At 43.6% G+C, this 27,263-nt stretch overlaps 1 protein-coding gene across 1 annotated transcript in view; it reads right to left on the bottom strand.

Moving 5' to 3' along the window:
• Positions 1-11,509: 11,509 nt before the first annotated feature.
• Positions 11,510-27,263, bottom strand: part of KDM5A (lysine demethylase 5A) — a gene marked incomplete at its 5' end in the record, with an annotated part of 52,218 nt that continues 36,464 nt past the window's right edge. The window contains 8 exons of the mRNA XM_084259991.1: positions 11,510-14,553; positions 15,815-16,225; positions 18,296-18,516; positions 18,812-18,971; positions 22,215-22,358; positions 23,148-23,699; positions 24,638-24,799; positions 26,289-26,468. Coding sequence (XP_084116117.1) covers positions 14,341-14,553; positions 15,815-16,225; positions 18,296-18,516; positions 18,812-18,971; positions 22,215-22,358; positions 23,148-23,699; positions 24,638-24,799; positions 26,289-26,468 — 2,043 coding nt within the window. The 3' untranslated portion in view covers positions 11,510-14,340. The remainder of the gene's footprint in view (positions 14,554-15,814; positions 16,226-18,295; positions 18,517-18,811; positions 18,972-22,214; positions 22,359-23,147; positions 23,700-24,637; positions 24,800-26,288; positions 26,469-27,263) is intronic.

Genomic DNA, 27,263 nt, shown 5'->3' with positions numbered 1-27,263 from the left:
AGTGAATTCCCATCACAGGATCTCTCCTTGGCAGGGAGGACAGGGGCACAGCGTAAGGTCCTGAATTGCAGCCTGACCCACAGTGCACAGGGAGCAGCTGGGCTGTGCCATGGCCAGGATCAGCAGTGGGCAGCAGAGCTCTGAGCTGAAAATAAACTGCTAAACTCGCTGCTGCTTCTTACTAAGGGCTCAAACCAGCCTCATCCAGAGATTCATCAGGTTTGCAAACTCTCTTCCTTCCCTCACAGGGATCTTTTCCACAGGTCTTTCCCAGGAGCAGCACTGCCACAATGCCAGGACATCACTCCAGAAGCCTCAATGGGTTCAGGTGATCAAGCAACAGATGAAAAAAAGTCACGTAGCAGGTCAAAACCCAGCCCCAGTTATGCATACCCAACACGTGGCTGCAAAATGAACTGTGGCTCCTTGGGAAGGAGGTTTTGGGATTACTGCAGGTAGTTCGTTACCTGATGACCTCATCTCTGTGACCTGAAGCCATAAAAAAGGCAAAGCAATGGGATACTGTTCGTGGCAGATGTGTTACAGCTGTGATGGTCCAAAGGATGCTAGGTTTTAAAATATTTTTATTATGTCTGCTGATGAATATCTGTGGTAAGAGAGAGCAAGAAAATCATGTTTTGGGGTTCAATGGCTTTCTGTCAGGCCTGTAAAGCAGCAGCAAAACCTGAGATGCATTTGAGAAGGTAGTGGAAGAACAACAGGAACAAAGCAGCAAATGCTGTGGTGTCATTGCAGTAATCTGTGGTGGACCCACACAGCACCACCAGACTTCCTACAGGAGAAACAGGGAAAGGGAAGAGAGATGGGCAGGGCTAAGATGGCTTGGTGGAGTCAACCAAGGAGTGACCAAATATGTGGCAGTTCCTGGATGCCTAGGAAAGAGATGCCTAGGATAAAGAGAGGGTGACAACAGAGGTCTAGAGAACAAGAAAAAGACAGAGAAGATGAATACGTTGCTCTCATAGCGCAGGAACTAATGACATCCAATGAAATACTCAGATTTAAACTAAGAGGAAACAGTTTTTCCTCACACTGTGCATAATTAAACATGTGGTCCCTTTGTCACAGAATATAGTTCATAAAGGAACTAGAAAAATTCACACTGGGCTACTCTGCAGCAGCAGTGATTAAACAGGACGGACCTTCTTTGGGTCCTTATTTGAACAGTCAGCTCCAGTCCTCAACTCACAGATCACTGGAAACTAGGGAAGGTGTTCCAGAGGAGGACTTATGCAGGATGGTGAGAAGTAGAGAAAACCCTGTGCAGCAATCATCTTACTGTGACTAGCGGAGTTGTTACATAATTAAAGATACTGGCATTGAAAAACAACAGCAAAGTCAAATTATACCTTGCTTCATGCAACAGGCTGGCATAAGGAGAGAAGAGATTGAATAAGGAAGCTTTTCCAGAGATTCTCAAAACTATTTTGTGTGCATCAGTGCTGCTCTTCAAATATCCCTGGATAGCCGTAATCACTACAGCACACTGATGGCAATAAACTTATCAACAATATGACAAGCTAATTGGCAGGAACTAATAGAGCATGATAGGAAACTGTGTAATCAATAACAAACTATTTGGCTTCCACCTGGTGAGATAAGATCATGCTGAACACGAAAATAAGTTGGAAATGAAAACAAATGTTCAGTGTAAGCATAAGCAGCGAGGGGGAACGTTAAATCTACTGGTGCAAAAGCAAGCTGGAAAATCCCAAGTGAAGCATGTTTAAACATCACTTTGCACATCTTCTGGGGTGAAACAAGAAAGAGTCCATCTGTTTTCAGGAGATGTTACTTCAGAGAATAATGAAAAAAATATTAAAAACTTCTTTGTACTCAAGATGGGAAGAGAACCAGCAAATATCACAAATGATCAGTTAAGACTATAAAAAAGAATGTTTTCTGGGAGAGACCTGAACTGCCCTGTCCAAGGCAGTGAAAATCTAAAGGGTGAAATCTCAAAGGCTAAGATTTTGGGTCTGTAACCATATCTAAGCTGAGAGGAAGAACAAGGACCATCAGAAACAAAACCTTAGGAAAGAAACAGATTTCCAAGAAACAAGTAAGAGATATGGAATAACGTGAACCTTTAAAGGGGAAAAAAAAAAAGGAACAAGCTTAAATGCACACTGATGCACACTGTAGTAACAGGAAAACTATTTCTTCCTGAGATGGTGCCATTTAAAAATGTTTAGATATACATACAAGTACTTTATTTGTACATATGAGGAGAACACCACCAGGGAAAGGCTTCTGCAGCAGTAATGTGTAAGCTGAACCTCACCAGGTGCTGCAGAGCATCTTCCTTCCAATGCTACAAGTGCTGACAGGTGGCAGCAACGATGCTGGTGCCCATCTCATGTGCACTGCTCTCATGCCAACCCCCAGGATGGCACAAGGGGGTTATTTTCTGGGTGACCTCCCCCCTGCCAGAGGTACAAAATGGGACCCTGCCTGCTTCATAACCCCCTCCTCCCCCCCCTTCCAGAGCACAGGGCTGAAGACTGCCAGTGGGAGTAGCCACACTCCTCCCAGCCATGTCCCAGGCAGCTGTGCCACGACCCACCTGCCATTTATTGGCACACTGGAGCGATCCTTCATGAGCAGGTCCTGCAGCAGCTTCCAGGTCCAGGCAGGCTGCCAAGCTACCTTTGCTGGTGCAGAACAGCTGATGCACAGGGTGTGAGTGATGCAGCATGGTCCCAGACTTCCTCCAGCAGCTGAGGATGTGGTCCCAGGGAAGTGAACAAAGCAAGCCCAGATTGAGCTTCCTCTTGTGGTAACAAGGTCCTTCCACATTTTCTGGGCCAGATGTGCACAAGTACTGCCCCCAGCCCACCTCATCATGCCCCTGCATGCTGTAGTAGGAACCACAGGACCTACTCCCAGGTCTGCCCTTGCTTCACATCTACAAACAACTGAGCCACCCCAAGTACTCAGCCACCTTCAGAAGCAGCTCAAACCTAAAAGGAGAAGGGACTTAAAAGGCACCAGCTTAGAGGAATGATGAGGGAAAAAAAGAGAGGGAAACAGTTACTAGGAGACATCACTGCTCTGCAGGAGTTGACTTTTAAATGAACTTATGCTTCTAACCCACCAAAAGACTAATTTAAAGAGCATGGTCAGGGGATGGTTGCTGCTGCCGCTGCAGCATTCCCGATGTGAAGAAGCCAAGAGCAACATCCAACTTCTGCTGAGCACGAGAGCAACTATGTTCCCCACTTCCACCTCCCCCTCTACTCCTGTGTCACACGTGACAAGCTACCTCCACGCCTTTCAGGACTGTGTAATCTCAAAAACCACCTCCCAGCTTCCAGGAACACAATTTGCCGTTGTATTATCTGGGAACCAAAGGCCAGAGCAAATACGATGCATTTCCTTGATCTGATAACCACCCTGCTACTAGCCCTTTCAGCCTGAAAATGTTATTCAGCTTAAGTGACCATGGCTGTTGCAAGCAAAATTGTCACAAATACGCCTGGAAAGAGGATAAATAGAGGCTGACACTGGCTGGCACATTACAGGAACCCAGAGTCTGCTCAGCAGAGAACGCAGCCAAAGCAAGCACAAAGGATCGACAACTCCTTGAGCCACTACACTCCCTCCCACAAAGGCACATTTATTTTGATACTACAGCAGCAGAAGCCAAAAGCCATTGCAAGAGCTTGCAGTTCCTGCAGCAGCAGCAGATCCTACTGCAGCCCTTTGGACAGCCTCATTCAGAGGCAGCTTCCCCTCTGAATAACGACCCAAGACCAGACTCCAGAGGCACGATAAACCCAGCCTCCACTGGATGACTGCAGGGTGTCAGAGGCCTCACTTTTGTGCCCAGACTGTTTGGGGTGTGAGATACACGTGCCTGTGGACACCGTGCTCTGCAGACAGGAGATAAACAGATGACTCCCCTGCGCTATACAGAGCTCAGGGGCCAGCTCACTTACGGTGCTGGAGGACCCTCTCCTGCTGCTGCTGCTGTACCCTCTGCTCCTTGCTGTACAAAAGCGAAGGGAGATGCTTGCACTGCGCTCGGTGCCCAGGGTGGCAGCCCGCTGGCGAGTCCCTCCCTACGGCAGGAACGTGCAGGCGTTTGTACCGCATGCACAGACGCAGCCGGAGTGCCCGGGCAGGCAGAGCTGCGGGCGCCTCACATCTTACCTGTGCTTTGGCTTCTGCTGAGTAGCCTGTCTCTGTTAAACACTCCAGCCCTTTGCACGCACGAGCAAGAAACAGCTTTTTTCTGCTCAGACTTCAAAATCGCCCACTTTAACTCATGGGCAGAAGTGAAAACACTGCAAGGCTACTCAGTTACAAGCACATAAGATACGTTATAAGCATATATGTGGGTAAGGAAGAGTTGAGTGGCCAAAGACTCTTGAGCCTAAACTTTAATCTTTTTAGCATCTTCTACTTTCCTCACAACTCCATCAGTTTGCACCAGCTCCTCAGGGCCCTAGTTCCACATGGGCATCGACTGAGCAGCCTGAAAAAACTCTGGCAGAGTAACTGCAGGAACAGAGCTTGAGCACATTTTAGGGAAGGAGCAGGAATCACCGCTCTTCCGAAGAATAGTCATTGACCTGATGTGAAAATTGGTAGTTTGCATCAGGAAAATAAAACACACCAGCATGTTCTTCCTGCCAAGGAGCACATTAGAGAGATTTTTTCGTATCAAGAACCACATACCAAAGGAAATCTGAATTTCAGGCTAGCAATGGTAGTGGCATTGCTGCTTTCACCCAGAAGTGAGAAGCGCGTGAGATCGGCAGATTGATTAGGTACGGTGTAGATTGGGAAGCAGACAGAGAGCTGTATATTTGGACCATCAGGATGAGGGTCTTTCCTTATTCTCCGCACACCTTACTCCTCTGCAGCGAAGATTAGAAGCCTTAAACAGACTGTCTTCAGAAGAATAGAATCAAAGCCACTGACAGAACTGGGATTTTAGATACACCCAGGCCCTGTGGCCTGGAAGGGGGATGTTCTGGCAGGACAAAGAAGTTTTTCCTCAGAGGTGAGACAAGGCGGCTCCCACTTAACTGATTTGCACATGACAAACCCATAACCTGGTTTTAAACAGGCAAGGTCTGGGCAGGGTCCTCAGAGCATCTGTTCATACACATTTACATACTCTAAAAAACAAAGAAAGGAGATTTGAATTCAAGAGACCTGCTGGGATGGTGACTTGAATACAGTCTCCACTGGGTGAGAAAATCCAATAGATAGCCATTGGTGGACAGACTGACAGAAATAAATTAAGTAAAGAGTAACAAAGCAAAAAATTTTGGCATTTCAAAAAAGGTCATTAAGAAATAAAAGTCATGCTCAGTTTATCCAGCTTCAAAAAAATCAGACATAGAGCAGATTTTTAGAAAGCCCCTCACTGCCAGCAGGCATTACCTCTTCAAAACATCTCAGCACAAGGAGCTGAGTGCCCCAGCTGAGCTCCTGGGCAAGTGCAGTACACAGGGATGCTGTGCTTAGAGAAGCACTGCTGGGAGTCCAGATCCCACCCACAGGAACGGTGCTGGGTCACTGGCACCCCACAAGGCTCTGCAGGGCTTCCCTGCGATCGCTGCCGAGCAGGTTAGCTCTTGGCTGTTGCTCATCAGAAGCAGTTCCTGTATCTCCTTTTGGTTCTGCGGTGGCTGCCAGCCCAAGGCAGGGAAGGAGGGAGCTGAGGGACCTGTGCTGTCTCTGACCACCTCCTTGGCCATCCTGCTGAGATCCTACAAGGCAGTCTATGCAGACACCGAGTGCAGATAGTCCTGCAGAGCAGGAGAAAAGGGAGCTCGCACAGAGGAAACATGCTCCCTACCACTCGCCCACTGAGCTGGCTCTGGGCTTGGTGGGGATTTGAGATGTAACATGAGCAAGACCTAGAGCCTTTAGACATCTTCCCAGAGAGACGTGATTCTGCCTGAAGCAAGCTTCACAGCACAGCTGATTTCCTGTCTACAAGTCATTCCTGTTCTGGTGGTCAGTTGTGACATATCATAGCACTAAGTCTCTGTGTACTTAAGACCTTTTTTTCCTCAAAAATGTAGGTAAAGAGTAATTTGTGAGTTTTGATTAACTTCAGGCAATCTCATTTTCCTATTGACAAGTGCCAGAGAGGAAAGTGCTAAGCTTCAAATTAGATCCAGCTGGTGTCTGAAGAATGTCTACCCTTCTGGTCAAGCGGAAGAACAGCAGTGGTGCAGGCAGTGGGTGCCCAGGAGCTACGGAAGTATTAGCAAAGCCAAACACCTTGGGTCTGGCTGGGTCATTCCACCACACACATGCCAAACGGAGAAGGCAGCTTCTTGGCGCTGCTTGGGAGCAAACGAGAAACAAGAGGGGTGCTGCTGCTCATGTGCTTCACTCTGTCAGTTTTTGACTAGATCCAAAGCCACATTACCCTCTTGCCACCATGAATTCAAATACTGATGCCTACTTGAAATAACAACACAGGGGCTGACCTGACCAAGAGGTCAGAGGGATAAACACCCATGAACACAAGGCCTTTCCATCATGAACATTAATTACTTTCCCTCGGCCAGACAGGCTCAGAGCACCACTGCTCTTTTTGATAGAAGACACTTCCTGGCCGCTACAGGCTAAGGTAGAGGGGTCCAGTATCACTTACCAATCACCTGACAAGTGCTGGAAACGTGGTTTCATTGTCACTCCCAAGATGTGAAGTTTTCACAGCAATGAGAGGAAAAAAAAATAATGCAATGGTGATGTGTCCAGACAAGGGCAAATTAAAAATAGGGAGCAAATTAATCCTATAATTTCACCAGAACAAGAAAAATGAGACTGGTCTTATTTGTGAGTTTCCTAGAGCAGTGTTTGAACTGTGTAGCAGTACTGGCATATACACAACAGCTAGGGCAGGAGCTGTGGATTTAGACCAGAGCAAACTGGAAACAGCCCCTTTTTATTGCAGTATAAATCTGATCCCCATGATACCGAGTGACACGCATGTAGCTCTGAGGACAGAGGGTGGTAGCGGGACTTCAGGAGGGAGCAACTGACTGGAGAGTTGAAGTCAGACTTTGACCACAGAGCCACAGTGAGGAACTCAAGTGATGCCCCATGCAGCCTGCTGACTGTGACAGCACAGGTAATACCTCATGGCCACTGTCAAAAGTCGTCAGAAGACACAGAAGCCTCTCTGCGTTCCCAAGCTCAGCCCAGGGCTGCCTGGAAGGGCTGAGTTGCAGAGCGGTTCCACTTCTAGCACCCAGGTGGTGGAGAAGCTGGAGGCTTCTGCCAGGACATCAGCAAGGCACTAACCTGCATCGAGGATGGTCCAGCTTGGAGGTGGAGAATGGCATCCGCACACTTCACCCACAGTGGGGTGAGGAAGTATTGAGCTGCAAAGTAGGAAAAGCTCTGGAGAGGCAGTTTGCAGTCTCACAGCTTCTCTGGAAGTTGACAGGGACTTCTAGAAGAGTGGGAGGTGAGATCTCCCCTGCTGGGAAGGGAAAGCAGCTGGGGAGCAGCAAAAACAACCTGCAGAAGAGAAGGGAATCTGACCCAATTTCCTTCTGCCCCACTCCCCTGGAAGCAGGGACTTCCCAAGGTGTAATAGGAAGGCTGGAGGGAGGAAAGCAAAAAGCACAGAAGGCAACTATGTTTCTCTGAGATCATCAGGGCTGAGAGAGAAAGGGGCACTTGGAACAGCTGCTTTTTAGCACGAAGGGAAGCAAGTTTCTGTTTGTTTCTGTCTCAGGTGTTGCTCATCCAGAAGCGCTCTCTGCACACTCTGTAAATAGGTGTTAAAAAAAAGTTTCTATTTTCTGCTCCAAACAGGAACCTGACCCATCAGCATCCCAGAATTGCCTCACTCAGCAAAAAAACCCCAAACAAACCACCTTCAAGTTGTGACTAGCTTTTCTGTTGCTGTGTGCTCTCTTTCATTATTTATTCCATTTTGTGTATTTTCTAACACCCCTAAATCTTGTGATCATTACCAGTGCATTCCTACAAGAAGCCAGGGAAATCAGTGCCCCAGCCTTTAAGTCCCAGCGCACACAGGCACATCCAGGAACAGCACGGGACCCTCTCAGCATGGAGCATTGTATCCTTACCAATTCATAACCTGTCAACCCTTCCCTTCTGACAAATGCAGCTTGCTGCACACTGGAGATAGGAAAGGGTGCTAAACCATCAAACCTTCATGGGAAGCACTGTCCTGAAGCCCTTACTTCTTCTGAAAACCACTTATAATTCACTTTCTTCAGCTTCTGCATTCCCTGCAGACGCAGCAAGCGGTAGTCCAGGGCTTAGGGCATCAGTGTTGGAGTAGGTCAGCTTCTTCCCCTCATCCTGAATCAGCGGGCACTCCAGGTACATTCATTACCCTCCCTCAGGACAAAGACTTTGGTTTCCCTCTGACAAGTTACTCCAGGGTTTCCTTTCATACAACAGTAATGGTGAAAAGAAGGACCAGGACTGACATACATAGAAACCATACAAAAGGCCACAGCCTGAGGGAATGCCCAGAAATCAAGCACTGCAGCTGTCTTTAAACCTTACCAGTATGGATACAAACCTGGATAATGGTTTGCAACTGCAGCAGTAGATCACCACCTTCTAGCATCGTGTGAAGAGCAGAAGCACCAGGCACTCACCTAGGGGTTTATCGGCATTTGGTGGGGTTGCTACCAGATGATCCCACTTTCTCACCAGGTGGTTTCAGGCACTGGTGTGCAACAACAGAAATGAGAATGTTTCCAGGCAAAGCTACAGCATCTATCTCCTGCCTCCTTCCCTCCCAAGAGACTATCAGGAAAGCTGGCAAGGAAATAGTGGGATGCAGTGTTACATCTTTACAGTATTCTGCTGCGATGATGCCACTGCAGGGACAGGCGTGGGGCCTGGCTAACAATGTTTCCAGCTGTATGAAAGGGAAGAGTTAAACCATTAGATGACCGAAATAAACAATGTGCTTACTCATCTCCTATTCCCCACTGCAATCTGAGCTGTTCCTCAGACTCCTCATCTGGATTTGCGTAGGCTCCGCTGCTGCGATCGTACAACAGCGGCAGCCGACACCTCGCTCCTCTGGGAAGGAACACAGTGCTCCCGGTGCCTGGTGGGCGACCGAGTTGCTGCGAGGGAGGGAGGGAGTGGGAACAGCATCAACCTCATCCCCGGCAGATCCATCAAAACCTGATGCAGGGCTGGCTGGTGACATCAGCTGTCCGGGACCTGCAGGCTCAGCAGCAGCAGCTCCTCTCCTCGGGTGGTAGTACCCACAGCACTTCCTTTAAATGACACTTTTTGAAGGGGGTGGGGGTGAGACACTGCCAAAGCTCAGCTTCTGAAAAGCCTCCGGTTTAGACACAATGCCTTTTCTAGGATTAAAACTATTCATTCACTGCAGCAGGGCTGCTGTTTCAAGGGCATTCAGAGCACGTCTCCTTACAGCTGTTTGTTCCTCGGCAAACCCTTCCCGCTTCCACTGCCTTTACCTGGCAACTTCATGTGCGTTAGTAGCGAGTCATCCCATTACAAGAGCTCAGCGCTCTGGATGTCTTGCCCTGCAGTTTCCAGCTGTCCTGTGCATTTATCACTCTCCCCAAGCCAGCACGGCTACAATTCCGATAAGGGCTGGATTTATTGCATCTCCCCTACAACTCAGTGCTCCAAGCAGAGTTCCTGTTTGGCCCAGGCAGGCTGACCAAACACATTCTTAGTGACTGCAGCTGGAAGGGATTTGGAGGAGGAGTTCCCTACTTTTCATTTTCCTCTAACTCAAGGATGCCTCAAAGCTTACTTTTAGCAGACCACGGTTCTCAGACTTGCAGGGAGAATCTTTTTAACTTTTTCTGCCCTTTTTCTTTCGTTTCCAACACACAAAATGACAGTTTACAGTAGCTCTTTCAATCAGTCATTAAAGGTATGTAACATGTACCTAGACTGACAGTAAGGCATGTCTGGTAAGCAACTGATGACTATCTGAATACTTTTTGCTTTACTTTGCTACGACTCTATGTTACTCTTATTCTAGTAACTTGTTAGAACACAACACAGAAGGTGACAGCTGTCCTCAGAGAGCTGCCCAGCAAACAGCCCACTGATGAATGCACAAGGCTGTAGACTGCTGCTTTTCTCCTTGAAGAGGAGATGACCCCATCCATTGACACTTGTTCACATGACACCTTTCTTCCAGTGTGAGGAACGTCTTAGAAGACGGAGTGTCAAAAACACTGACTTGAGCCAGGCCAGCTAGGACTTGGTATCTAGATGGATGGGACTGACGTCCCCACGTGGAGCTTAGGTAGGAAGATGCTTGGTTCTGCCATTTTGGGTTTTCCATGCACCTTACAAACAGCAATTCAAATAGGTTATTGGTTTTTTCTTTGAATCTTAGGTGCCACTATGATGAACGAAGCCTAGGAAAATGTCTGTATGGAGGACTGTTTTCTTGATGGACTGCGATGAGCCCTTCTGCACAACACACCCATTCTATGAAGAAGAAGAAAGGAGGAGGATGTAGGCAACTGTAGGGTAGCCAGTCTCACTGGTCCCTGGGAAGATCAGAGAACAAATCCTCCTTAAAGCCACATCCAGGCCCAGGAGGAAGCCAGAAGGCTGTCAAATGCCCGGCTCTGAAAATACCAAAACATGACTGGACACAGCCCTGAAAAACTTGACCTCCTTTCAAAGTCAGCCCTGCTTTTGTCAGAAGGTTAACCCAGATGGCCTTCAGATGTCCCCCCAAACAAAATTACTCTTCTATTCTAAAAACTAAGAAGATTAATGCCAGTTTCACAGCATGGCTGACAAAGACACAGATATCTCTTTACCTTACGCTCTGTGACCATATTCCAGTCCCTTAAGGTAATTTTCATGCTATCACCAATTTTACCTTAAGCCTTCATTATCCAATAGCCCAGGCTTGTAGAAGCATCTGGGTACAGATGGCGTGACAAAAGCAGAAATCCTACAAGTAATGGTTCTGAAGTTCAGGGCTGACTTTTTTCTCTGCAAATAAAGCTGCTCAATTCCAGGCCCTGGTTCTTAAAAAAAAAAAAAAAAAAGCTTGAAAACATATGGTTTGGATAATATATACCACTGAAGTCCTGGCCGTTTTTCAGTTCCTCACAACAGCTTGGGTCGTTTCTTTTGACCTTTTGTGTCAGACACATTTAGAGAAATAACACGGACAGTGGCTGATACCCTTTGTAGACTACAGCATTAAGACACATACCTTTCTAGTTGTATGAGCTAAGATTTTGTGTATACTGAGATTTCTGTCCCAAAAGCATGACAGATTTTTCCTACAGCTGTAGCAGACACGTATGAAAGTTACTTCCTTAGCTTAACTTCAGCTAGCTGCTTTGCATATGTTTTTATAAAACTTCAACCCCCTAAGTTCTGGGGATAATACCACAGCTGTACCTTTAGGGGTTTTTTTCAACCCACTAACTACATACATATCTACAGATTTTTCCAAAAGTTAACATTTATTCATAAGTTCATACTATCAGCAATCCTTTGAGAGGAATTATGCTCTTAAAAAATAAGCTTAAACAATAGATGTAAAGCTAATAATGGTCTTCAGTTTATGAACACCTTACCCGAAAGCAGATGAGCGATCCATAACTAGAAAAAGTGTGGCAACCTTCTTTTCAACAGCGTAATAAAAGCCTCTCCATGTGATAATATGAAAAATAGCTACTGAAAGTGTGACCTTTTGCACAGTATTTGCTCATTTCATTCTGCTGTTTACTCTTTTCTATGCTGGTTACAAACGGAACAACTGACCACTGCACATGTAGCTGTTTGTTTCCATCTCATCATAACTACAGCTACTGTTAACATTCTCCACCACACCTTCTACTGAGAGAAACAGGAACATTCAATGCAGATTTACTAAAAGATCTCTTTTTTCCAGTTGATGGTAGTTACATATAACAATGATTTTTACCGTGACAGAGAATGCAGGAATGGTTAAGAGGATATGCTCAGTGGGTTAACAGGATACGCTAACCATATCGTCCCTGTTGCGCCACGGATTCTAGGAGTCAGGAAAGAATACAGAACACTGGGATTCTTAAAGAAATCTTGTACTAGTCTACTTCTGGAACGATTAAACATCTGTGACAGATAGTAGTCTATCCACTCCATATAGGGAAACATTTATGTAGTACCATCAGTTAAAGCTCGAAGGAAAGTAACGTCCGTTTAAACCAGTTTACCAAAACTAAGCATACATTGAGAAGGGAAAAAAAGTGTAAATGGAAGCAAAAAGAGGGTATGTCTAGCTACAGCATAGACTCCTTCATAAATAAGTAAACAAATAATACTCTTAAGTTTGATAGGGTGCCCATTCAACCTCATGCTTAACCACAGCTTGCTTTTAACACCATGTTAGTCTTTAAGGAGTAGGAATTAGAAGTCTGTGCCCAATCCGTACTCAAAAGCTCTCAAGACCCCTCTACCTTCTGCCCTCCATCTCAGCTCTTTTTCTTTTGCACAACTTCCTCTTCCCAGGTAGCAGGCACAAATAACAAACTGATAAAGTTCATCTACCTGAGGTGATTTTTTTTTTTTTTGGATGGATAACTCTGGCAGATAAATAAACTTCCAAACATTAGAGAACAAAAGAAGTGACACGGAACAGCCAAGACAGAACACTTTTGTTTTTGTCAATATTTCTTTAAATCCCAATCCAGCTCCTAGTAAGACTGGACACTACTTACAACACTCCTAGAACTGCAGAAGAATGGAAACACAATAGGGAGCGAGTGGAGAGGGGGGACGAGACAGCCCAGGGGCTGGCTTCAGACATTCACATACACAAAGCCAGCATCCACTGGAGTCCTTAAGGCCCAGATGCCCCACTAATAGGAACAAACCCAAACACAAAGGTAGCACTTGAAATGTATTTACCTATTTAAACACAGGCAGCTGGTCAGGCTAGAATGGGGAAGGTAACTGCTAATTCCTTGTACTACAAGGAAGGAATGGAGTAAAAAAAACCCAAGCCCACGGGCAGGTTTTTGCTTTGTGAACCTCTGTCTGTGCTGCTGGTTAACAGTGGTAAGTATAAAAAACTCAAAGAAAAATAATCTATTTATAGAACAAGTCAGTAGTCTGAGACATTTAGAAAAAAGTAAAAACAAGTCCTTCTTTAAAAATGGATTTACTAAAACAACTGTCACCCAGGATGACCCCAAGCCCTCTGGTCCTCTGGCAAAGCCAGGGGCAACTTCAAACAAGAACTGTTGCTGATTGTACGCTGGTACACATCCAGCAAAGCCAGCAGGGAGGGGGATCTGCGCTGCCAACAGGATCTGCAGACTGCTTGCTCGTATCGCTTGAGGCCATGCCCGTAGCCTGGTGATACTGGAAATAGTTGTGAGTGAAACTTTTCACAGAAGCACAAGTCAGTGTAACCTCTGAGGTAAGTGGGCTGTCTTCTTTCCTTCCCATCCCTGGGTACAGATCACAGAAGCTGGTGCCCTGGGTGCTGTACCTCCTTGCCAGCTCCACCCTGCGTGAGACAACTTTAACGTGCAGGAGTGCAGAATTCTAAGCAAAGCCTAGAACAGGAAAGGGCACCCCTGTGGAGAGGGAAGCACTCTGCTTTTCCCAAGCTCTGCTCTAGCTAGACATCATCTTCCACGTTTTCCGGCCCTCCTCAGGACAGGAAGATCAGCTGTTCCCCACTAAGGAAAAATATACTGCCTAGTGGAATAGAGTTGGGTTTTTTTTTTGGTAAACAGAACCTTTGCTGATTTCCGAGATCGTGAGCTCCTCTGCCCTTAAGCTACAAGAGAGAAATGAAAATACACTCATCCACTTGCTCCCACCCTTATAGTGTAGTGTTAGCTGCCTGGGTATGTAGGCAACTTAACTCTCCTAAGACATTGCCCTACTCACTGGGGAGGCAAAAGATAACTTCCAAAGTCACCTCCTGAGGGTAACTTGGTAGGCCTAAGAGCTCCAGCCTACTCCCACCACTTCCAGGCCAGCTCCACTGCCAACATGTACTTCTAACACCCTGAAGCGTCTAGTCTAACAGACTCAGGTTTGCTCAGTCTCTAAGAGCAACAGCCACACTCAAAGATGGAAATATTCAAGTCAAAAAACACTGGCTGGAGCTCCTAATCAGGCGGTGTCTGCATAGATGAGTTGGTACCACTGTGCCTTGACGTCCCCGTTGTATGAAGGAAGCCAGCTGTAAGGAAGGGACCAACTCTACTGCAGGTCTGTACATCCTTGGAAGTGAAGCTCGGTGGCTACATTAGCTTCAAACCCTCTCTTTCTGTAGGGTTTCAGTGGTCCATTTCCCAATAAGTTCCAGGCATCGAGCGGTTGCTAACTCGTCTCCTTAAGATCTTCCATTGGTAGTTTGTAGCTCAATAAGAAAGGAGGAGGTGGTGCATGGGCAGGGCTACTTGGTCCCTGCATTGGCTTCTTTGCACAGTTTATACAGATGTAATCCTCATTCTCAGCCATTTCTGGAGAGACACCAACACAAACCTGATGAAACCACTCGTCACAGCCACCATCACACTGCACCCAGTCTACCTGCAAGAGATGAGATCAGCAGCACATATCACATTAGAAGGGAAGACAGATGGGCATAGTTTCTATGAAAAAAATATCTTCTACTAAACCCACTTGATATACCTAGAACACTAAAGCTTCTGGGTACAAATTAATGCCCTGTAAAGCTTGGTTTAATGAGTTGCTTCAGTCTAACACTCTTCCAAGAAGCCTTGCCCATCCTTAGGCCATCGCAGTACAGATGAGGAATACAGCACCTGGCTATCCTCAAATGAAAGACAGGTAGACTACAACACATTTAAAATAGGAGCCTGTTCAGGGACAGTTACTTCAGCACAGATGAGCTTCTACAAATACACATCCAAAATCACATATATCCCCTTAGACTGCATCATCAAGCTTCAGCAACTGAAGTTACAGAAAACAAAATTACTTTTTATGGCTTTTGCATGCACAAAAGGCCACATGACATCAGCAGCTGTAATACTTTTCTACCAGCCAGACATCAGGCATACAGCTGGCCACCAAATGCCAAAAAAAAAAAAATGGATACAGATTGTACCTTCAAAAGGTCAGAACATTTAAGGGAAAATACTCTGAACTTGGAAATGCATGAAATGTAAAGGAAAACTTGAGGAAAAAAAAATTAATTATTAGATTTCTGTAACTCCCTGAGTAAAAAAATATGTTAATTTGAGTCACTGGGCAGAAACTCGTATCAGCAGGATAATGACAATTTTTTGGCCATCAATTAGTCCATGTTAAAATACGACAATCCAAACAGGCAGTACCACAGACAAAGGTAGATCAAGTAGGTATCTCAGCCACACCACTGCTCACAGACTGCGTGCAAGAAATATGAACAACTGACTTCATTTAGAAGCACCAAACATTGCCCATTTCTGCTCAGAAACACTGAAGTCAGGAACACTTCTAGCTGAGTCACAGCACTAATTCTCCGAATCAGACAACACATGCTGCATAGATGGTAAAAACATTACACAGCTTGAAGAGGTTAAATGTCCCTAACAAGGCCTTTCCTAAGATTCTTATTTTCTATCTTCTCCTGCTTTGAAGTACCCTAAGAGAATAAGGAAGTTCTATAGCTTTAATCTATTGCAGCTGCATACCTGCCCATGTGCTACTCAATCCTCTCTCATTTCCAATCACACCACCTTGCCCATTTATGCTGTTCAACCCAATTACTAAACTGCACTCTGCGTGTGCGCGCGCACGTCACTTCACAGAGCTCTGCCTAGGGCAGAACTACGCTGAAACTCACTTTGTCCTTGCAGGGCCTCTGGCAGTTCTGCGCAGCACATATAGCATTCTCATCATCCGACTCCTCTGCTCCCGACCAGTCATACTTGGAGGGAATATCTAGAACCTTCTTCTCTCTCTTCTTCTCTGTGCTGTCCTTTGTTAGTTCCACCTTTGCCACAACTGCCTTCTCTCGCTTTTTCTTCCGCTCCTCTTCCTTAGCCAGTTTCTTTGCCAGCTTATTCAGCTCCTTTGTCTTATCCATGGTGAGCTTTAGCTTCTTCTTCTTGGGTTTTTCCAGTTTTTTTAGCTCTTTAGATTTTTGTTTCATATCTCCAAAGAACTGCTCAGCTCTCTCCAGCTTTCGTTTCCGTTTCCTCTCAGAAGAGTCTCTCCCTCTCATTTTCAGTGGCTTCTCATCCATGCTGTCATCCTTCACAGAAAGGGTGAAAAGAGATTTTTTCAGATGCAAATTTCCATATACTTCAAACCTGTTGTTTGAAGAATCCATTTACCTCCACCATTACCCTGACAAGGGATGAAGAAACCTATTCAGCAACACACTGCTACAAACTCTAAACAAAAAAGGTCTCAACTTGATTTTCACCATACTGAAAACACATCGTAAGTGGTACCAGCTGCATCAAAGTATAGTGAATCAATAATGTCCAGTGGAAAAAGTAAATCATCAGCAAGGGTAAGAAGGCAGAATAAGCAATAATTACAATTCCCTTCCCAACATTTCCTTAATAAAAGTTGAGAAGATTAATCATTTGTTAGATGTTCTTGCTTATTTTTCATCCTAGGTCAGTCTTGCCTGTAATTATTTTTGAGAGAAAGCAATTGCTATTCTGGAGATTAAGAAGGAGCAATTTGTGAATTCTTACAATGTTTCACCAACTCAAGCAAGAGAAGAAAGTAGCAGATCCATTATTTGAACAGCTCCCAAACTGGCACACATCATTAATATCCTGGTGTCATTAACTGTTAAATAGCAGGCACAGTTCAGAATTGAGGCTTACCACTGGCAAACCCTGTCACTGCAGGCAGCATCCACAGTGACAGGTCCTATGCATATTTGAAAGACTCATATGTATAGCTCTTTTATACAAGCTGACTCCATTTCAGTTAGGCTATATACTTTAACCTTAATAATTATTACTATATTAAGGGGACACTATGAACCAGTAGAGAAAGACTATATATATATGTAAGCTATATCACCTAATATAGCTACTCCACCCAAAACCAAATCCTCTGAAGATTATTTTACAGAGGTCTACCTATTTTGCACATAAAGAGACATAGAAAGGTACTCAATTCCAAATTAGCAGCAGTGGTAAAGCAAGCATTCATAAGGATTAACCACAAAATGTTGTAACACACCTCCCCCTGCCCTGCCAAAAAAGGCTGTGCTTAGCTATTAATCTAACCGCCTGGCATACTGTTTATAAATTACATCTGCTGGCATTCAAACTGTTTTTCACCAATTCCATGCCAAAACCATTACATTAGAAGAGCATTATGCTTATGACGTACTGGGGTCAAAGCACGGTAAAGCAGTACTTCCTTGGAGGCAGGGTCTGCTTTGTACTACTGTTCTAACCGATGGCAGTTTGGCAACACATTAAGTCATGCATCATACGTGACACACAACTCAGAAAATGAGGGGATTGGATTCACAGGCACATCTAACCTTGCTGTTCACAGCGTGTAACCTTCCATTCACCTATCTTACTTGAAAAGTCAATAAAGAACTACCTGCAATACATTTTTAGTGCAGCTCAGTAACACAAAAAGCAATTGTAACACTCTAACTACACATGGTCAAACTGACCCCTATCTTCAGCTGACAGACGATGAAGGACAGGTTCCAGAGTCTACCTTCTATTCCAGCACACACACACCACTTAGCCACTGCATGAATGAGGCCAAGTGATTTGGACTAGACCTCAGAGTCAGCGGATAAGCCTGCCACACTGTCAGCTGAACAGAGAGACCAGCACATCTTCACCAAATACTAATTATAAAAATTGCTACATGATGTTGTTCTGAGGAAGGAGTCTTACTACCTGCATTACCAAACAGTGTTTTACTAAAAAAGGTTACAACATACAAGTATAAAGTTACATAAGCCAAGCATAGGCTTTCCATCTTCCTAAATGTTTCCTGTATTTCTTTTGCAGATCAGTTCTGATTCCAAGCATAATCAAGAACAGTATTTCCTTCCCTAATATTTTCATGTTTGCACATGAAACTGCCCCAGAAACCGTTCTAGATATGGTTAGTTGTGGGGGACAATGCAACAGCACAAGTGATCAAGAACTGAATTTCTGGATCTCTTATTCTGTTATTTTCTGGAATCTAGTATTGCCTGGTTGAAATCCAAACATGTCAAAGTAACTAAGCGCTTGACTACCCAAGATCATATGTTTTTAAAAAGCCCACCAAAATAACGTGGAGGATTTTCCCCTATACCAGAGTATTTCTTCAAGTTCCATACCTCCATGACATGAAGGAACCTATCCTCAGAAGGTGGATGAGTAGCCTGTAAAATCCGCCAGATGTGCTGAGTCTCATCCAGTGACACCTCTAGCAGATCTCCGACCATCATGAGGTCTTCCAGCTGAGCTTTTGCTCCAGGTGACAGCTCTAACACCGGGGGCTCCAGACTGCGAGGTACCAGCGGACTCTTCCGAGGCTGCTTCCTTGGAGTGCTAGAACCTTTCACACAGGAGGCAAGTCAAATAAGGATAAAAGGAAGCAATCAGACCCAAAAAGAAATTACATACTTTTTGCCATAACACTCTGAGGAGGGAGACAATCTCAAGTCAAAGCCATTGACACAGGTTGATTTATTGGACACGAGCAAATCATTGCAATGTAACTCTACCATACCTTCTTGCAGATGACATAACCTTCATAACTAGCACAGGTTCAGCAGTTCCCCTCCTCACTGACTGCTCGTCCCAGCTATCTATTAAATTTTATCTCAGAATTTTATTTCAGAAGGAAATACCTTGAGAGCAGCTTTTAGAAGCAGACGAATATGCATGTTCAGCACAGAAGGAGGGAGCAGTCCACATGTGTGTCACCACTTCCTCTGATTTAATGGGGATTTCCTCATCGCAAAACAAGTTGGGCTCCAAGCTGCTAGAAGATTTTACACTGGCATTGTCCTAGAAAAGACCCACAGAAAACATGCAGCATCTGGATCCAGAAAGTACCTACTTCAAAGTACATTCTACTAAAATCAGCCAGCTTGCTGTTTCTAAAATCCTATTTTGAAGTACACCACCAGACACCAAGGTAGAAACTGCATGCCCACTTAAGTAGTGAATGTCTCTATAGAGACAGGGCCAATAGATTTTTAGCCAGTTTGAGAGAAACACTTGACAGGTTTCCTCAGTAAGCAGTCATTCAAGCATGGTCCTCAGAAGTAAAAATGACAAGAAGCTGACTCAGCCTATGGGGGTTTTTTTTTGCTTAAAAATGTGACTTCAAGACCAGAAAGAGTGGTATGCTTATTAAAGATATTTCATAAATATGTTGAGTAAATAATGAATAGTTACCACAGAAAGAAATTAAAGACCTTGCAGGTGAGGAAGAAACAGGGTGAGTTCCACACAGCAACAGTTATAAACAGAGAAATGATCATGTAATGGCAAACAATCAAATGTTGCCCTGTGATCAGGACTTTCATGACAGTCACGAAACGTTTTAAGATAGGACAAACACCAAAAGGAGGAAGGCTGTAATACTTCAAACTGTTGTGAATATTTCTGTGGACATATTAGTGATGGCACTGGCTGGCATTCCATGTGTTGAGTAGGACAGCTGATTTTCAGATGCACCATGCTGAAATGGGACGCACACCTTCAAATGCTGATGGATCCAATAAAAGGAGAGAGAGAAGGAATCTCATGGCAGCAGAAGAAAGTCTGTTTGACTTGGCATTACATTAGGTAGAGAATCCAGAGAAGGCACAAACCCATCTGAGTACATTCCCTGATGTCTACTAGTACTCATGTCTCCCCTCTTCCTCCTCACCCCTTCAGGCAAGACTAATGTCGACACAGAATCCTTATCACTTTCCAGAACTTATCTACTCCATCATATTTGTGATAAAACTGCCAACAGGTTAAAAATACTTCTCATGCCACAGAAGACTGAAATCGTTCAGAAAAATAATGAACAAGAAGCTGGCTTAAAAGAAGAGAAAGGCTGTAGCGCAATTAGTGACAATATTTACCTGAAGATTAGGTGTGTGGGTCCCAAAATGGCCAACTCAGGAAATTGAACCACCCAGACACTGTCATTTCATGACATAAAAAGGGAATTTAAGAATGGTAATCTTTCTCTAGATTTCAGTCACACGTTTAAAAGGAAGTGAAGTGCATACTAATGATTTCAGTACAGAACTAGAAGTGGGAAACTCAGATTTAAATTGCTTAGACGAAAAGGCAATATAAATATATTCTGAAAGAGGAATGTATTTCTCCCTCCATAGTAAATGTATCTTGTAGAGTACCTTGTTCTGAATATATTATACTAGATAAAAGAAAGATCAGGGCCAACAGGGAAATAATACAAAGATATCTCCATTTGGTGGCCCATAAACCACACAGGTGCAACTGAACAAGAAAAAAAAGAGAGAGACAAAAATGAACACAACTGAAGGTGAAGAAAATTTACAGTAAATCTGGCCAGTGAATCAGTCTGACTGCTTGAAGCAAGTCTTAAAACAAGTCTAGCTATTGCATTCATAATGAAGCATTTGCTGGCAAGAATGTTTTAATTAGAAGAGGCACAATATAATCAAAGAGGCCTTTTTACATCTGTTTTCGTAGCCACTGTTGTAGTTATCTGAAACAGTGGCTCTTGAAAAATAGTCTACAGATTCTTAGGTGTCCAAGGACTACTTCTACAGGGCCCACAAGAGGTTATTAAGAGCAAATTCCAATATATCCTAATTTTATTTTCCTTAAGCACATAATTGGAAAATGGTTATGAAGCATAAATTAAAAAACCCCACCTCAACCACTGAAAAATAAGAATATAAATATAATTGAACTCCAAGCAACTTTGTGTATCTTTTGAACTCTGCTGCTTCTAGTTTAGACCTGAAGAATTTCCTTTCTTGGAAATTTGCCTTCTAGTCCAACCACACTAGTTGACCTAATAAAAAACACTTCTGGTCTCTATCAGCTTTGCTTTGACATATTTTTTACAACTACATATGATGATGGACATTCAAATCAAAAGAGTAACTAACAGATCTTGAAATCATGACAACAGAATCATTAAACAAATTAAATTACACTCCTGTAAAAAAACTCAGATCTGGAGAAGCATATGCCATCTTTCTTGACATATGCTTTATCACAGCCTCAGAAAATGCCACATCGTTCAGAAATACCTTATTATGACTCCTGATGTAAAGAACAGTTTGGATTTTATTCTTTTTAAATCAAACTAATTTAATTAAAAGCTGTGACATCCCATCATGATGTAAACTTGTCAGCATTTCACATGGTACTGTAAAACAAATGCGTAGTTGTATAAAGCTACTTGGAAATAAAAGACTAAAAATATGAGATCGAGGCAAACCACATATGGGAAATTTGCTGTCTCTTTATAAACCAGAAATCCCACCTTAGAAGAATTTACATGACCACACAATCTTTTAAGTTAGCATCTCAAGTTAGATATGCCACATCACTAAAAAGAAACCACGGCACAAAAAACAGCAGCATTGCTTTTGTGCCTACATGCATCAAAAGCACGCTTCAGAACCTCTGAAATGAACTACATCACACTGAAAACACTTCACTAAATACAACTGCCTTTTCTCAAGGCATTTCTCCTCTAGTTAAGATGTTTCTAAAATCTAACTACATTTAAAGTTTCCAAACTGAAGCTAGACATCTAGCCCTTAGTATTACCATACATCCAAAACTGCACATCTCCTTTATAGGAGGGTTGAAGGATTAGAAAGGTATGAAAAGATGAGAGAAGCTCTGGCAATTGGAGACTGCTTACTGGGCATGCAGTTTTCAAAGACTCACTTGCTCCAGCAAAAACTGTTGAAGAGCTCCCCTATTTACTATTCATGGTATCTCCGATACATAAAGACAATGCTCATTCTCCAAGGTATTATAAATACAAATCCCCTTAGCACTGAAAAGCCCCTTCAGAAACTCAATCAGAGGACATTTGGAAATTCTGAATAAATACATTACAAAACTTTCCAACAGTCCAGAGCTGAGACACCCAAAGATCAAGAAACACCTCTTCTGCAACAGGAGCCTGGGCAGAAGATACAGAGAGCTTAAGACACAAAAAATATTCTGAAATAAACTGAATAAAACCAAGGTTTTCTGGATTAATTCTGTTCAGACAAGCCAGACTGAATTACACACCTTTATATCGTAGCCATATGTCTCCCTGATGTCTTCGTCAGAGTCTGTCTCTTCATCATCATAATCCAAAGTCTGCCGTGGGGATGAGGACACGCTCCCTATCGCTCTATTGAAGGCTGATTGCTGGAAATTAGTCAAGTGTCCCTAAAAGAAAAATGGAATGGGAATGAGACAATAACATTTCCACAGGAATCTAAAAGAAGCTGAGCTACTAACAAATAGCATGGGGCTTGTTTTGGCCTAAGGATAATTGCCTGGACAGTCACAAAAAAAGCCCAGTTGCCCCAGAAGAAAGATAGGGAAACATCCAAGGAAAAGGTTCAACTAGATTTTTATTTCCATGTTTCTGAATGAATGACAGTGCTTACAAACATCTAGATACTGCTGCTCTGTGCTGGGAAGTTATAGCCTATGGCTGCACGAACTTTTTCACCACTGCTTCATCTGATCACTGATCTCAATCTCAAGATGAAGACAGCCCTAAAAGTACCTAAAAGTGTTTGCCTACAGTCCTCCCTGACGTTTACTAACAAGACACCCAATGCCTCAGAATGACCATCCAAATTATTAATACTGAGACCTTCAATTGTGTCAAGAGGGAAAGGGTGTTTGGACAGCAAATCAGCCACAGCTTTACACATCTTCAGGCCATTTGCTACCTGTTATGTGTGAACCAGCATGTCTTACAACCACCTTCAGCAGCTGCTGTTGGCAGAGAGTACAAGTGAACAGACCTGTTCCTGGAACAGCATGTAACCGACCGAAGCCAGCCAGAGCATGAGACTGAGGAACACTGAATTAGATAAATTTGATATGTGTAATTCTCAGCTTTTAACTGCCCTTCCCTCTCCCCCAGGCCCCTCCAAGAAAGATAAGGCATTTCAACACACTGACGGACAAGCGCTGTAAGAAGCAAGATATCCACATCCCTACCTGCAGGTCTGGGTTAGCTGCTGCTTTCTGTAGCTCTGCACTGATTATTTTCTCTGTCTTCTCCCGTGCTGCCTGCTCCACCATTCGCTGGCTGAGCACAGAAAGCTTGGCCAAAGCAGAGGACAACTCGTCAGTGGCCAAGGCCTGCCGCGCTCGGTCCTGCCAGCTCATGGCACGTTCCGTCAGGCACTGCAAGGCCTCCCCTTCCGGCAGCCGCACCGGCAGCTTCTGCAAGGACACCAGCAGGGACAGTATTGTCTCGAGCCTCGGCCTTCGAGAACGCATGCAAAGCGGACACAGAAACTTCACTTCTTTGGCCTGCCAGCTAGAGCCCTTCTTCTGCGAGCTTGTTTTGGGGAGGGGCACGCAGCCACTATGAAACCAGTCTTTGCACAGCTCACACTGCAGCATGAATCCACTCGCTGTTTTGCGGCAGATGCAGAACTTGACTTCTTCAATCCGATCCACCATAGTCATCTTGGCCAGGTTCGCTGCCCTGAGAGCGTGCATTGCTTCAACCTCCTTCTGCTCCCGTTCCTTGAATATAGCCACCTGCCCAAAACCAGAAACAGTTCATTACCCTCACAGGTAAGAAATCACATTTTACTAGCAGTATAGGAAAAAAAACCCAACCCAACAAGGTATCTGCCTAGTTAAACTAGCACAAAATTTAAGAATTGTGTGACCCAATTAAAGCTTTAGCTCCTCCACAATTACTCATTACTCCCCTAAATCCTTCTGACAGAAATTCTATGTAAACATTAGATAACCATCTCCATATCTACAAAGTTTGTGAAGATCACATTAAATCCGTCAGAGGAACAGATTTTTGATTCCAGGAACAAGTCAGAATTGGTTCCATCCATTTGTCTAAGACAACACAGCTCAGCATTGCTTCAATACTCAGCACCAGGAGTGCCTGAGTGACTAAATATCTTTGTGAAGCAACTCTTATTTCCTCAGGATCTCTTTTCAAGTATTACAAAGCATACTAAGGTAAAATGGACTGTGTAAAAGCCACATTAATGAGCTTGCATATATTTTGTTTGCTCCTGGAGAAAGGACAGTCAGATGACAGCAAATTCCTCTGATAAACTGCATCGATATTGTCCCATCAAGGAAGAATCAAATATAGCATTCCCCCCAGTCTAGCTTCTATGATCAAGCATGTACAGACTGCCCTCAAAATGAGCCTAAGCAAACATGTCTCAGTACTGTTTAAGGTAGAGCTGCACCTCATTCCACATTTTGATCTGATGTTGTTCATTAAATAATATGCATTTGAGTCTTAGATATAGCCCAAAATATATTAAATACATTACTTATGCTCTGAACTGTGCTTCCCTCTACTTTCACTGCAATTAAGGCTGAACTATATATTTCCAAACATCATATTCTATTTCTTTCAATGCAATTAATTTATCAGTTCTTCCATAAAATTTCTTGTACAGAGTAGTGACAGATTAAATCCACCTTTCAATGCCCCTTACCACAGCTGCAGTGTCCCTGGCTTCCTCCAGCCCATCCTCCAGTTCACTTAGTGATTCCAAGTCAAGATCTTTCTCCTTTTCCTTCTCCATTAACTCTTTTGCCCTCTTCCGCCTGTTCTTACTGCTCCCATAAACACCAATATCAGTCCGAGGGCTCAGAACCTGTAACCACCAAGGAAACTCACATGTCAGAGCCAAGGATGCCAAGAACAGAATGAAGTTCTCACCTATAACATTATGATAGCAGGAACACATAAGAGAACATCTAACAAAGGTTTTACAACAGAGTCAGCTTTCTAACGCCTTTGCTATCTGTCAGCTAATGCTAGGAAAAGGAGAAATAAACAGAATAGGATACAAGTATTTCATATGTATGGAATTTGAATGCAGTCAGCACCACAGGGACGTGTCAGGTCAACTTGAAGACAACTGAGTTTTCACAATTAAATTACAAAATCTATTCAGATTATGCTACTGTGCATCTAGCAAACTGCAACTCTATGCAGTTAGGTATCAATGGTTTAATGCATTGTTCAAATGCTTTCATCAACGCAAGTCTTAAAGATCTGTCATGAATTCATGTTTACATCAGCAATTTGTTGGCTGAAACAAAACTAAAAAATATACCATAAGCCTTTTGATATAAGGCATGAGAGGCTGCAAAGAACTGCTGAGGACAAGAATTACATTTTAATTAATCTTGACTAGTTGGAAGGCATACCTAAATACAAAATCTAGCAAATTAAATTCAATGTAGAAAAGTTCAAACGGAAGAGAGTCAAAGGCAAAACCAGAACATAGTAAATAACCAGTTTGGCAGAAAAATACTGAAAAAAAATTCACCTATGGTGCATTGTTAGCTGAACAGAAATCAGTGCAATGCTGCAACAGAGGCAAGTCTCATTGGGAAACAGTAAAGAGCAGTATTCTCTTTGAGACACCAGATGTAATTATTGCTTTTTCATAAGGCATGAGGGAAGCCATACCGAGAAGATTCTGCCTGGTTTTGGACATCACACTAAAAGCGAATTGCTATTCTCTGTGAAGCCAGAGATAATAGCGAGAAGAGCAAGAAAAACACAGCCTGCATGAAAAACACAGCCTACAAGAAAGCCCTGGAAAGAACTGGAATTGTTTTCCCTAGAAAAGGGAAGCCTCTCAAGTTGATAATGATAAATCTTCAAACACATGAATGATTTTTATTTAAACAAAGATACTGACTACATTCATTGAAGTGAAACAAACAGTAGCTGACTTCATTTTTCTTACAGTTAAACATCTTGTAAAATATATAAGCTATTTTCTTCGAATTTAAGCATTTAAGTGAAACAAGATAAAATATTCTGCGTCCATTTCAGGTGTATATTTCTACACTTACACAACAAGAGAAACTCTTTTCTTTCCCTCCCAAAAAGGAGAGTTTTAATCTGCACAAAAGTAACAGCTGAGGTTGCCCATAAATATAACAAGACTAGCCAAACAGACTTTTTGCTGTTTTTCACTCTTTCCACTCGAGAACAGTTTTTTCTATGCTATGCTATTCACAAGAGGGCCTGTAATCCTCTGTAATTGAACCGGTTGCTTCCTCCAGACCACAAAGTGCCATCAAGATCAGTTTCCAAAGGCTGAAAGAGAAGTGTCTGTTGCTCACCTGCAACAGACTGTAGCTAGAGTTCTTCTTCAGGAAGGTCCTTCCTGTGCGCTCTCTCCAGGCACGTGCTGCAGCTACCTGTGACTCCAGCTGTGGCAGAGCATCAAGACGCACTGGTATGGGGCGGCCTTTGGCAGACAAGTTCTCCAGTTGCTCCAGGTAGGCATAGTTGCTCCCATTCTGGTAAAAGAAAATTTTCTAAGCCAACAACTCCACCACTGTATCAATGGCCAGCTTAATTTCAAGCCATACACTATTTTGTCACTGACTAAAGGAGAGTTCTATAGGAAAGGAAAGGAGGACAGGATTTCATTCCTACTGATAGTAAAAAAAAAACTCTCAGTTTTTATTTTCACAGCCCTTCTGAAATGGCCAGCTGGCTTATGAAGTAAGTTAACATTTCATTTTAGATGGTTGTCTTATATGCTGCCTGCTTATCAGCAAGCTACAATATCCGAGTTGTACAGGGTCTGATGTGAAATCAGTTGTGATTCTCACTTCGGTTCCGCAAAAACACCTGATGCAAAAACAGCAGCTGCAGCACAGAGATCATCACCTAGAAACATCACAGAAGCCATGCATCCCTTTAGGATTAAGTTATGTAGGTACAGCAATAGAAGGAGGGACCACTGAACTAAAAAATTTCAGTCATCAGCACCATTAGATTACACACTATTTAAGGGAGGAAAAAACCTCCCCACCACAAACCAACCCCCCCATTTCCACAGCCAGTTCCAAATCTGGACATCTTCTGTTGAAGTTAAATATTTCCAGTGACAGCATGCAGAACAGTTTCAATACCAAGTAAGGCCCTTTGAGAGTTACATTTGTATCATAATGAATCTGCCAGCTTTTACATCCACTAAGAGATGCACAAAAGGAAGGGAAAGAGAAGTCAGATAGCTAATGGGTAAACAGCAGCACAACAGGAAACAAATTCAAGCACACAAGCGATGGTAAACACATTTAACACCT

This window comes from Gallinula chloropus (assembly GCF_964237585.1).
Source record: "Gallinula chloropus genome assembly, chromosome: 1".
NCBI lineage: Eukaryota > Metazoa > Chordata > Aves > Gruiformes > Rallidae > Gallinula > Gallinula chloropus.
The sequence above is the reverse complement of the archived record's forward strand: the minus strand, read 5'-3'. Positions and strand labels throughout refer to the sequence as shown.